The sequence below is a fragment of the Lolium rigidum genome, chromosome 7, assembly GCF_022539505.1.
Source record: "Lolium rigidum isolate FL_2022 chromosome 7, APGP_CSIRO_Lrig_0.1, whole genome shotgun sequence".
In the NCBI taxonomy this organism is placed as follows: domain Eukaryota; kingdom Viridiplantae; phylum Streptophyta; class Magnoliopsida; order Poales; family Poaceae; genus Lolium; species Lolium rigidum.
This window is the reverse complement of record NC_061514.1, coordinates 98,622,602-98,636,320: the sequence shown is the minus strand read 5'-3', so window position 1 is coordinate 98,636,320 and position 13,719 is coordinate 98,622,602. Positions and strand designations below refer to the sequence as shown.

The 13,719-nt window shown below is 43.8% G+C and overlaps 1 protein-coding gene and 1 non-coding gene across 2 annotated transcripts; one reads left to right on the top strand and one right to left on the bottom strand.

Moving 5' to 3' along the window:
- Nucleotides 1–5,160: 5,160 nt before the first annotated feature.
- On the bottom strand, nucleotides 5,161–5,234 carry TRNAT-AGU. Its single transcript has one exon. It is a non-coding gene; the product is annotated as a tRNA-Thr (tRNA).
- Nucleotides 5,235–7,484: 2,250 nt separating this feature from the next.
- Nucleotides 7,485–13,288, top strand: LOC124674769 (signal recognition particle subunit SRP72-like). The gene is made up of 6 exons (XM_047210826.1): nucleotides 7,485–7,617; nucleotides 7,710–7,846; nucleotides 9,381–9,760; nucleotides 10,015–10,111; nucleotides 10,210–10,497; nucleotides 12,167–13,288. The coding sequence occupies exons 1-6, from the start codon at nucleotides 7,485–7,487 to the stop codon at nucleotides 13,127–13,129; spliced, it is 1,998 nt and encodes a 665-aa protein (XP_047066782.1). The 3' UTR covers nucleotides 13,130–13,288.
- Nucleotides 13,289–13,719: the final 431 nt, after the last annotated feature.

The following is a 13,719-nucleotide window of genomic DNA, read 5'->3' as shown; positions in this document are numbered from 1 at the left end:
ACCGGAGAAGTTCGGGATTTTTCGGTATTGCACCGGAGGTTCTAGATGGTTCCGGAGGGTACCATAGTGGGGCCACCTATCCCAGACGACCAACATGGACCGGAGGGGGTCAGATAGGCATGGTCCAGGCACACCAGCCCCCCAAGGCCCATGCGGCTGGATCAAGTGGATAAGATCAAATCCCTTGAAAATGTGGACTTAACTTGGGGGGGGAAAGTTGCCCCCCCTTTTTTGACCGGCCCTAGGGCTTGGAGGAGGGGCCAAGGTAGCCCCCCACGCCTATATAAGAGGGAGGGGAGGGTTGGGGCGCAACAGATCATCCTCCCAAACCCTAGCCACCCCTCTCTCCCTCCTTCTTCCTGCGCAGGCTTGGCGAATCCCTGCAGGAATTTCTCCTCCACCACCACCACCACGCCATCGTGCTGCTGGGATTCCGAGGGGATCTACTACCTCCGCTGCCCGCTGGAACAGGGAGAGGAAGGACGTCATCGACACCGTACGTGTGACCGAGTATGGAAGTGCTGCCGGATTGCAGCACTAGAAGGATCGTCTACATCAACCACGAGATCTGATCTCGTTAAGGTTTTGGATCTACGAGGGTTAGTTTCTCATCTATCTCGTTGCTCCGATCTCGTATATTAGATCTTGGTTTTTCCATAGATTGGACCTTGCATTTATTCGTCTTTGCAGTAGAATTTTTTTATTTTCCATGCATCGAACCCTTCAATATCCCGTGCGGTACAGCGTCCACGCCTCCGCCACGGTGAGGCTGCCGCGGCCGAAGCCATTCGCCGCGGCGATCTTGCGGGAGGACGACGACATTGGCTAGAGGTTGGAGCGGCGAGGAGAAGATTTGGGAGCGACGAGAGATTATGATGAACAAGAACCGCTGGGGCGCTTTTAATGTACAACGGCGGCGGGCGAAGCGGCAACGAGACGTTAGTCGCAATAAACACCGGCGCGGATGGTCACGCGGCCATGCACGACGAGACGCGTCCCTGCTTCGCCTGAAAAATTTGGGACACCATTAACGTTGCTTGACCAAAGATAGGCGACGGAGTTTTAGGCTTCCGAACCGCTGACGCGTGGAGCCCGCGTCTTTTCGTCTCACATTTCGTTCTCTTTGCCCTTCTTGCATCTGTCACATCGCCTGCAGCACTTCTGGCGTGCTTAATTGTTGCTTGGCGGCGCGCCGACGACTACTGCCCAACCTTTCCCCCTATTATTCCGGGGGAGACTTGTATAGGATCTATCTATTAGGTGAGATCATAGGATCAACTCACATAAAACATGTTTTTATCATGCGAAAAAATCTGAAAATAATATACAACATACCTATGGATTGTATCTACAACTCCAAAAAAATTCAGCTCAAAATTTGATCTACACTTGAAGAAACAAAAAAGACAAATCTGACTATGAATAGTGTCATACCTGATTGAATTCTAGTTCACACTATTCACACCTAAATTTGTCTTTTTTGGTTCTCTAAGTATATGTCGAATTTGAAGCTGCAATTTTTTGGTCTTGCATATGTAACATATATGTGCGTTGTCATTTTTTTTCATAATATTTTGAACATGTTTTGTGCTTCAAAAAAATTGTTCTCATAGATCCTATCTAAAGGGTGATCCTACCTAATTCTTCCCCCTATTATTCCTGGCCGTGATGGCTCGATGGCTAGGTCTAGCGCCTGGACTGTCCGACAGCAGGAAAGCACCGTCGATTTAGATTCTGGCGAGCCTGCCTACTGCTCGGCGGCATGGAACGAGTACAGCGCACTGTGAAAATGCAACAGACAAGAAGAAGGATGGATCCTATTTGCCATCCAGTGCGGCCCTAATCATCCGTGCCGCCTGAAGGGAAAAAGAGTTGGGCCAGGCCCATCAGCACGAGTGGGGTTTTCGGATTTTCCAGTTTTCGATGTTTCTTTTGGATTCTGCTGCTTTTCTTCGTTTTTCTACTGGTTTTCGTTGGTTTTTTCGTTCAACTTTTGTCTGAACTTTTTTCGGTGTTGAACTTTTTTCAAGTTTAAACTTTTTAAATTTCATCATTTTATAAACCTGAACATTTTTTTATCTAAAATTTTTCAGGTTTGAACTTTTTAAATTTTTAAATTTTTTCCAAATTTAAAGATATTATTATTTTACTTCGTTTTTTCTGCTGCTTTCTTTGGCTTCTATTGGGTTTCTTGGTTTTTCCGTTAAACTTCTCCAATTTTGAACTACGATTTTATTTTTACATTTGAACATTTTTCCAAATTCGAACATTTTATAAGTATAAACATATTTTAATCTGAACATTTTCATATTCGAAATTTTCAAAATTTATATATTTTTTTAAATTTCAATAGAAAGTTAGAAAAAATGTGGAACATGGGCCGAGCCCATCTTGGCTCAGGGCAAAGGATCCCTAGCACACACCCAGTGTGTCCCGGCGATTTTCCCCACATAAGGTGGGGAATAGGAGCCCCTCAAGAAAAGTAAGGATGCAAAAAACAAGTTAACACAACCGAATAAACTCAAAGCCCAATCTATTGGGCTGGCCCATATTGTCGGCCTTGCATCTAAGGGCACCAACTCCTGATTTAAAGTCTTTAAAAAGTGATTTCACTTCCGCTAAATAAAACATATTAATCGATTGATGGCTGAGAGGACATGGAACAACAACACTAAGAGCATGTGCAACAGACCCCTAAATTTCTGCCCTGTATAACACGAGCAGGCCCGGGCCGACGGGAGTGCGGCCCGTGCGGCCGCACAGGGCCCCGAAATTTTGGGGGCCCAGAATTTCGAAACGGGCCTTCTACATACACTATCTAATTTTACTTCGAATGGAGATCACGGAAGTAGCTTAGTTCAGCTGGCTGCGCGCTATCCAATTGTTATCCACGAGGTTGCAAGTTCGAATCATGAACCAGCGCGCTTGCTGTTAGTATCTTTTCTTTTTCTTTTTTCTGTTCTGCATTTATAAATCATACTATACCTGCTAAAAGGTTGCACGATCAAAACCCACTAGCAGCGCCTCTTTTTACTTTTTTCCTTTTGTTTTTTCTATTCTAATTGATGCCTATGATACAAATACTTAACTATTTATTTTATTAGCAATTGAATATTAGAAAATCTGCATTTATTTATATTCTCATTGATGATTGATGCCTATGATACAAATACTACTTTTGAAAAGCCGCATTTATAAATCAAACTATACCTACTTTTGAAATAAATTTGTAGTTCAAGTCAAAGATGTCAGAAACTTTGTGCTGCGATATCTTGACTTCTCATATTCAAATTAAACAATTAACTATCATGCAAAAAATATTGCGGTTTTAATTTATAGAGAGTGACGTAAATTTGACATATGGCTATTCTATTCCTCTTCGTGGGGATAGTTTTTAATAGGCTTATCTATATACATATACTTTTTTGGGATGGTTTTACATGCATCAAAACCATTAGATATAGGTCTTTTTTAGGACCATCAGCCTGGTCGGGTTTTTAAACAATATATGCTTCCTTTTAAAACTATTTTTAAGATAGTATTATCAGGAGTTTAGAATCTACGGGCGTTGAGAGTAGTTTTTCAGCTTGAACGTCCACTTAAGACATATAATTGTTTATTAGTTATATTTTTCTAGTGAGATTGGGGCCCATTTTAAATTTTCGCACAGGCCCCAGATTTTGCCGGCCCGGCCCTGAACACGAGTAGAGGGCCCTGTATTCGATTTCGATCAGCCAAAAACCCGTCCGAGCTAGCAGACCCCGTATCCCTAAACTGTAAAAAGGCATATTCCTAGAATATGCTAAATCATTTTTTTTCCTTTTTTTCTCTTCCTCCTCTCCTTCTTCCTCCTCCAGCCACATTTTTGCATACTGAATCAAGCCAGTCCAGACACAACAAAATAAATTCACGATTGTTCTACTTTGAGGATTGTTCTAGGCAGAGATTTGTTTGCTCCCAGAGACGTGTACACGTTCAAGTCAGGCGACAGAGACGAGCTGAATCCCAAGCCAATACACGAAGCAATGGAGCATGCCAATACACGAATCGACAGAGACGAGCGGATGATGACTCGCCCGCCACAGAAAGCGGGCCGCTCCCTGGCTTCTGCGCCGCGCTCAACGACCCCTACGCCGCCATGTCCGGCTGGGGCGTCGCCTCCCGCTCCGCGCCCTGCTCCTGGCGCGGCGTCGCCTGCTCGCCCACTGGCGCCACCGGCCGCGTTGTCGAGCTGCAGCTCCCGGGCCTCCGCCTCGCGGGCCCCATCTCCCCGGCGCTCGCAGGATCTCGATCTGGCGCGATTGGGTGCGTGCAGGAGAGTCAACGAGCGAAAGCGGTTACGAGTGGGGGGTTGGCTCTGTATTCAGCCTCCCATCCTGTACTTGTAAGGGGCGAGAAGCCGCCCCGTAGCCAAAACTGTAAAAATTCGAAACGGGGGGCTGATTTACGGGGTCTGCTAGACGGCCGGGTAGAGCTCTACCACGTATATCGGCGGTTATTTTACGGAGTTGAGCCTTTTAAGGGGTCTGTTAGACATGCTCCAACAATCTTACTAACCTACTTTACTATTATTAATACAGTTTGTATGTTTTCTTTATAGCTTCTGCGTGACATTAACCGGTGTTATCAAATTTGCTTAGTGGAATTTTGCTATGCTTTACCGTTCAAACGGGCGCGGCGTTATGTTATCACAGACAAGCGCCAACGAGGCAACGACACCCATCAGTAGTGTGTAGAGCGCTGCGCATTGTCAGTGGCGACTATTACAGCGGGATTCTCTGAACGAGGCCGTGGGGCAGGTCTAGGGCCACATCAGCAGCGGTGACACGAAGACGATGCGGCCCTCGTTGCCGTAGTGCGGCCGCTCGGAGTCGAAGTGGACGGCATCGTGGACGACGATTACGAGGCCGGCGTACAGCACCGTGGCTTTCAGCGACCTGTGGAATACAGAGAAGACCAAGCCTGATTAATCATTAATTCGGGAGACGGTAAGATGATAAGTTGGAGCTATGGAATGCTGCTCTACTGCTTATAGCAATCAGGAAAAGGGAGCCGTTCGGGAGGAGGGAGCAACGATCGCCACCATCAGCATGAGGAGGACGCGGAGAAGCTCCGTGATGTGTATGTGGTCTTTGATGGTAGAGCAAAAAATTATGCAAATGCTTTCATTGAGAGTTGAACTCAAGACCTCCCGCTTACTAAACGGGTGCTCTAACCAACTGAGCTATGAAAGCTTTTGTTGATTTTTTCGTTGCGATATTTTATGAAAACCATAACTAGGACCAAATAAATGGCAACGGAAACACAGCTGCTTAATTTGTGGCTTTGTATGTGAAAAAAGTGTTCGATGCTTGAGTGAGAGATTGAAACGTTGATGTAGTTATGCAATGAATTCAGTGCCAGTGTGATTAGATGTGACGAGTTAAACAAGCGGTGTGAAAAGTGTTATACGGGCTCGATCCCAACCATATACATTTCTGGTCTAGAAAATAGGAAAAAAAAGGATCAACTAAATATCCCAATGTATGGCTAGTGTAGCTTTTCAGCCGCGTTGATGTATCTTGAGAATTGGTATTCCTTGGTAGTTGTTACAACACTCCTGATTTTCAAAGATAAATTACAACTGAGAGGTGAATTTAATCGAGAAAACGAAAAATAAGAATACTCCTTTGTGGCTATTTTGCATGGATTGTTCACCTGGTGTTTCTTACAATTAATCGTTCGATGGTTATGAGAATTATGTAGTACGTGTACAATCATCCAGGTCTTGAATTATGCCGTTCAACTATCAATGAACTTTTTTGGTTGGCGATAAATATAGTTCTGAATTATAGTTGAGAGGTGAATTAGACTCAGAGAAAGAAACAAAAAATAAGAATACTTCTGCCATGCGTTTTACATGAATAAATCCTACATGTGCATACTTACTGGTAATTTCATAAATACGACATCACTCAAGAGATCATAGCTATCTCTTCTCTATCCAACGGTGAAGAGGCTCGGAACAATAGGTGCCTAGATTTGGCCACCGTATCCTGTACTCATGGAGTACTCCTATTGCACAATCCACAGTGTACAGCCGTTGGACACGAGAATTATGTACGGGATAAAACCTCACATCACTTTGACTCAAAATTTGCAAAGACACCCCCATCAAGTACAAAACAACTCTATTGTCCTTCCTTGCCCGGCATGGGCCAGCTGCGTGGCCGCCCGGCATGAGCCGAATGCGTGGCTGCCACCCGCAAGGAGGCTGGCTGCCGGCTGTCGCCCGAAAGCCGGTTGTTGGAGGCCAACGCTTCTATCGCATCCCTTCAGCTATGGAATGTGGCAATGTGCATGATCGCTCCGCACGTCGCCAGTACGGTGGAGCTGACCATACTGATGACCCCCAGGCTACGAGGCTACAGTGGTACTACCTTCCTATAGCCTCAACACCATGTCTCGTCGCTAATGACTAGGGGACAAGACGGAGCAGCGAGCGAGCCCGCCAGAGGGGACCCAGAAGGACTAAAGGACCGAGGTAAGAGGGGTTTTCCCTCTTCCCCTTAGCTTTCCGTGTGCAACATGGACGCCAAATATTAGGCACTCCAGGAGCCCCTTTGTGGGAGATCGACTCATTTTTCCACTGAGAAACACCATAGGGAGAGAGGAATAGTAGCATCAGCGACCATCTTCTACCCTAGTTTTCCCCTCTCTCCCATCGAACAAAACTCAAGCAGCAATATTGTAGCTCGTGTATACCACCAGAGGGCCCTGAACTTGGGTACGTCGCCATATCGCTCGTGCCTGATCTCGCATCTGTATTCTACCGTAGCTGGCCAAGGCCCCACACCTCAAAAGCCACCTCATGGCATCTGATGTGACGTTACCAGGAGAATTGAGATGTTCAACAACAATTGAGACAAAACTGATCCATCTCGAACAATAACGTGCATATCTCAACCAAAATTAGCATGCTCACCGAACTAAAGTTTGCTCTAGTCAAACCACTTCAACTAGGATCCCCAAAACGGAAAAAAGAAAACCCAACTAACATCGAGCCTAAAGAAAGCGGCGGCACTGGCTAGGTCTCTCGTTGATAGTTTGGGCATGACCTTAAATTTTCAGCAAAGATTTTGACGGAGGATGATGTAGAGATGACCTCGTCGATGGAGATCCCTGTGTCGCACAACCAAATTTAGACACCTTAGATAAATGGTTTTTGCTTCGATGTCCCTCCTCTTCAAACTTTGGGTCAAGCAAGTGAGACAAGGGGAGGGCAAAAGTTTGCTCCGGTGGTGATGTGTGACAGTGAGACGAGATGGTTGGTGAAGAAGGCAGTAGGGCGTTTTTGCAAAAAAAATCAATGGAGTGACATCCTGTCCCTTGCTGGCCCATCGCGCGGCTGTAATAACTCCGGTGCCGCTGGAGTAGTACTCAACGACCTGGACGTTCTCGTCTCGTTTTGTCAGCCGTCTCCTCCCCGACCGAACCACATCCCGATGCCGCCCAAATCGAAGGCCGCGGCGGCGGCGGCCGCCGCGGAGCCGGTCTCCGTGGAGGACCTCTTCTCGGCGCTCCACCGTCACATCGAGGCCGGCCAGTTTCCCCAGGCCGTCAAGGTCGCCGACCAAGGTCAAGCACCGCACATTCTCCCTCCCCCTCACGCGCTTCCGGTGCCACGCCATGACTCTACGCGACACTGACCCCCGCGGCTAATCCTGCAGTTCTCGCGGTGGCGCCGGGCGACGAGGACGCGGTGCGATGCAAGGTGGTGGCGCACATCAAGTCCGACAACACGGACAAGGCGCTCGCGGCCATCCGCGCCGCCGACCGCCTCCCCATCGATCTCAGCTACTACAAGGTGAGCCGCACCTTGATCCTTCTACAGCCTTGGCGGTGCGCTGGATCCGTCCGTGTTCGCTTGCTGCCGTGACTGCGTGGATCAGTAGGCCGCGGTTTTTAGGATCTAGCAGTAGTCAGATCCGAGTACTTGTGGTGAACCATTTTTTTATTGTGCTTGTGGAACTTAACTTTAGAATTCTGACGCTCCAGTGAGTTCCATCGTTGCATGAAATTTTGTACTACAGTTTCCTCTTACGTTTCTTTGCCTGTCCTGATACTGAGTAGATGTAACTTTCCTTTAGATCAGACTTGTTATACGTGAAGATGGGATTTTTACTCCGTAGTTGATAAATGACATCCTGTTAAAATTTCTCAATATGAAGTCTTTTGGTGCTTTCTTTGTCTGTATGATCTACTGTGCTGATATGAAGCGTTATGTGACAAGGTTTTGTTCAGCAATGCAGGCAGCCTAGTTGATAGCTAATACAGAAACATGGCCAGAATTCACTATCATGCCAGATAGCAGCATAATGGGAGATGAACTAAGATTGAATTCCGATCTCACTTAAATATTGATCACTTGATCTTTGACATTTCTTTAGGATCTCTACTTTCCCATATAGACCGACAGTTTTCCTCTTTTTTTTAATACCTGAAGTTAAATGTTTGGCGATCTGGGTAATGACGAGACGGAAAGTTTACCTTTGAATATCAAAAATAGTTTGATGTCCAACATATTGCTAGGCACGATGCTGGCAACACTGCATATAAAGTTTTATTTTAGAGAACAGCATTGTGTAACAAAGCTTGCTACTGGGATTTGTAATGCACACTGATGAAATCCATGTGCAATCATAAACTTTCAATGCACACTGATGAAATCCATGTGCAATCATAAACTTTCAATTCACACTGAAGAGTTGTTGTGGCCTGGCAAGAAGCTGTGTCCCTGCAAGCTAAATACTTGTGATGGCATTTTTTATTATTATGCTTGTCTAACTTAAATTTAAAATTTGAGTTTCCAGCGAGTGCAAAGAGTCCATAATTGCATGAGATTTGTACATTTTCATTTTACGTTTCTTTGTCTGTTATGGTATTGAGCAGCTGTAACTGTGTTTTTTTAAGATCAGACTGTTTTTGTTTAAACATGGCCTTTTTACTCCTTAATTGACAATTAGCATCCAGATAAAAATATCAATATGTTGATCTCTTTTGATCTTTTGTATGCCTGTATGATCTACTTTTACTTATATGTAGGTGGCAAGGTTTTTCTCAGCAATGCCGTCAGCCTGGTTGATAGCTAATACTAAAACATAGCCAGGATTCACTATCATGTTGGATAGCAGTATAACGGCTGATGAACTAAGATTGGATTCCATTGTCACTTAAGTGTTGATATTTTTGACATTTCTTTAGGGTCTCTACTTTCCTATAGACTAATAGTTTTCTTTGAATTTTTTATAAATCTTGAACACTAGGACAATTATTTGCTGATAATAAAAGAATAATATGTACACATGCGCTGAATAGTATTTTTTTTTATCTATATTCAGGCATACTGCTACTACAGGCAGAACAAATTGCAAGAAGCTCTGGAGATATTGAATGGCCAAGAAGAAACAGCTGCTGTTCTCCAGTTAGAATCCCAGATCTATTACCGACTAGCAAGAATGACTGATTGCTTGAATAGCTATGAGAAGCTTCAAAAATATAAGATTGACTCAGTGGATCTAAATGTAAATACCATTGCTGCTCTGGTTGCAGCTGGAAGGGCTTCTGAAGTACATGCAGCCATGAAGGCGCAAAAGGTTGATCTTACCACTAGAGCGCTCAGAGATGCTAGGAGCTTTGAGCTTGCATATAATTCTGCTTGCACCTTGATAGAAAATAAGAAGTATTCAGAAGCTAAAGAGCAGCTGGACTTGGCGAAAAGGTTATTTTGCTGGCAAACTTATATCTCAAATGAATGCAACTCCCGGCTTAATGAACTGATAATCGAACCAATACCTTTTCTCTTGTAAGATTAGAGGCTTGGTAACCAGTAAAAGTTTGATTAGTTCATTGGTCCAGTAGTACTTCCACTCTTTCCCATAATTCTATGTATCTAATTCTGGATAAGTCACGCCATTGGCAAGTCTATTAAGCTCCTGTGGTTAGCTAGATTTCAATTTCTTATTTTGCCTGTAGAATTGGGAAGGAGGAGCTTATGGTGGAAGATTATGCAGAAGAGGAGATTGAATACGAATTAGCTCCTGTATCTGCTCAGCTTGCTTATGTACAGCAGGTACCTAAATTTGGTCGATTCTCTTGTAGCCAATCTTTATTGGGCCCTGTTACCTATTTTTGGCTACAAACGATTAAATTTTCTATCTGCATTTTCAGTTACAAGGACAGACTCAAGAAGCTATGGAAACCTATGTTAATATGACAAACAAGAAATCAGGAGATCCCTCATCACTTGCTGTGGCAACAACTAACCTTATATCATTGAAAGGTACAAAGGATGCTGCTGATAGCTTGAGGAAGCTTGACCAGCTTGTTGAGAAGTCTACAGCTCCAAACCAGTTGCAACTTATTGAGAGCCTTGAATTCAAGTTACCCCCAAGGAAAAAAGAAGCCCTGTATTCTGCTCGCGTTCTCTTACTCCTCCATGCAAATAAAATTGACCAGGTTTGCCTTGCATTATTGATCTATCTCCCATTTACCTGTTTATATAATTTGTTTTTATCTATTACTCATCTGGGATCATACTGCTGCTGAACTTTTGTTTGTTGTACTTGTGACACTTTTGTATCTTTTTTTATAGTAAGCTTATGTTGAATTTTAGCTAGCATGAGTCAAGAGTCACATCTGTTGGATGTTGGTCACTCAATGAGTAATAACCATTTGATTGAAAACTGATATAAAGTATCTGCTTGATTGGTTACATAGGCACCTAGCTCTCATTAACTGTTTGCAATAATATGGCGTACATCGTTTCAGTGTTCTTGTATTTCATATGTTCTGGGAAATTCGCTTATGCTATGGGCTTACATGAACCCAGAATACAGACCATGCACTACTATGGAGATTCATGCTGGAAGATGTATTCCGCTTCGTATAGATAATTCCGGTGTCCTTTTTTATTGCTGCATGGCCCATGTCTGTACACCTAGTTAATGAAGTTCATCTACCACAACAGAAGTCTGTTGACGTTCTGGACCAATATCCACAATATTTGCTGAAAGTTTGCTGAACTTTTCTGAAAGTTTGCTGAACTAATTTGTGTGTAATGCATTTTGTTGTACTCGTTCTTGACACTTTTTTGTAGTACTTCCAATCTATTCTGACGTATCTTACTCTATTTTAGAGAAAATAAGATCTGTGCAATACTTCACTTTTAACTGATTTTCTTTGTTGAAATCTGACTTGTTTTGTCCATGCATCCAAATTCTCCCTTCACCCAGATCTGTTCAAGTATCAGTTGATTTTGTGTTTTATTCTTACAAGGCAGCGACAAGAGTGATTTCTGGATTAGAATTCGTTCTTCCAATTATGATTAAGCAGCTGTTTTTGATGCAAAAGCGAGGTTTTAAGCTGTGTGCAAAAGCATCTTTTATTGATTCAAATACTTTATTCATCTCGTTCAAAGGTTTTCTTCTTGCAACATGTACTAATTGGGTGAAAAATGGGAAGTAAATTTGCAATTCTTCTGATTTGTTGTTGCAACATGTTTTAATTGAGTGAAAATTGAGCAGAAAATTTAGAACTAATCCACTAACGGCGGCCTGCTTAAAAAAATCAAGCTGTGTTTCTGTACAATGGAACATGAAAGTGCAGAGTCCCAGGGCCGGTGGTTCAGTATGTTGCCATGGTGCCCTCCGTCATCTGCTACGAGCATTGACACCGAATCTGAAACCCACTGCCTGCAGCTGGCTCACACGCAATGGATACCTTGCAGTTTCTACGCAATCTCCATAGGACCGTATCTGAGCAAGATATTCAGTTTGGAACAGATCCCAAGCCCATGTATGTGGACCAGATATCTGGAGCAGTTGTGCTCGGGTGTCAAAACGCCACCCCCATATGTTCTCATTTATTTGTGTGATTCCCTTAAAAGTGTCATTGATTCAGTTAACAAAATAATCAGTCAACTTTGTAGGAAATTGTGATCATTCTGATCCTTTTCATTCACCCATATTTGGCCAACATACATTCACTTGGCATTATGTTATAGTTAGTTTCATTGTCAGTTTTAAGCGTTAGTCACTACTATTTCCTAGCTTAGTCATGTTCTATTTTCTTGTTTTTTTTGCTTCACTCAAACTAACACATTGCCAATCTGTATTGTATATTTAAGGCACATGAGTTGGTCAGTGGACTGCTTGGCATGTTTCAAGACAGCATATTCCCTATTTTACTTCAAGCTGCAGTTCACGTGAGAGAAAAGAAGGTCCAGAAAGCTGAAGAAGTTCTTAGCCGTTATGCTGAGAAGCATCCTGATAATTCTAAAGAAGTCCTCCTTGCACTTGCCCAGATTGCTGCCAGTGCAAACCATTTTCAAATTGCTGCTGACTCGCTGTCTAAAATATCTGACATCCAGCACATGCCTGCAACAGTTGCTACACTAGTAGCTCTAAAAGAGCGTCTAAGTGACTCTAATGGTGCTGCTTCTGTGCTTGATTCTGCTATCCAGTGGTGGAAGAATGCCATGACAGAGGATAACAAGTTAGATGTGTTCATGCGGGAGGCTGCTTCATTTAAGCTCAATCATGGGCGTGATGAAGAGGCCTGTCAACTGTATGAGGAACTTGTGAAGAGCTATGGGAGCACGGAAGCGTTGGCTGGGTTAGTTGCAACTTCAGCTCGCACAGACCTTGAGAAAGCTGAGCTATATGAGAAGAAGCTGAAACCATTGCCTGGTCTTAAGGGAATTAACGTGGAGAGTCTGGAGAAGACATCTGGTGCAAGACATGTAGACCAAGCCGTGAAGGTGGATGTTCCTGAGGAAGTGAAGAAGCAAAAGGCTAAGAAGAGGAAGAGGAAGCCTAAATATCCAAAGAACTTTGATCCAGCGAACCCTGGGCCGCCCCCAGATCCTGAGAGGTGGCTTCCCAAGAGGGAGAGGTCGAGTTACCGTCCAAAGAGGAATAAGAGGGGGACTCAGGTCAGAGGTGCCCAAGGTTCTGTGAGTAAGCATGATGCAGCTGCCACCAATGTAGGTGGTGCCTCTTCGAAAGCAAGCCAATCCACCACCTCGGCAAAGGCTCCAGAACCACCGAAGGGCTCCAACAAGTCCCGAAATAAAAAGTCAAGGAGATAGGCGACAAATTTGTTGTTACAGTTTAACAAATACAAAAAAGACTGTCCATTTAGTATGCTGACTTGCCAATTTTTTTTTTGTATAATTTGCACTGGATTGCCCTCCGCTGTGCTTTTAGAATCATCTTTATGATGACATGAGTTGAGACTGTTGCTGGCATATCTGGTTGAAATCTGTTTGCATTGCTTTATATTTTCTTATGTGAGGTATCATTGCTGGAAGCAGCACGTCATGCTGTAGCTGCCTGATTCCGATCTGCATTGTGTTGCGGTTGAAATCATTCTTGCTAGTTTGCAAAGTTGCCTCAGTTTGTAAACCATCTTCTCCTTGAACTTGCCATTTGTATCACTGTTCTTTCCGTGGTAGACTGTCTGCGTTTATCTTGAAGCACATGTGAGCTTGCTATGATGTTTGATTCTTGCGAGTAGCTGCACTTTCTATTTGGATTTTTTTTTTTTTTTTTTGTAAATTCCACGGGTATGATGATCCCTGCAATGCCATCATCTATATTTACGCCCCTCAGCCATAGCTTCTGCTTCCTTATATTTACATAATAATGGGAATCTTTGGACTACTCTTGGTCTCAGTTT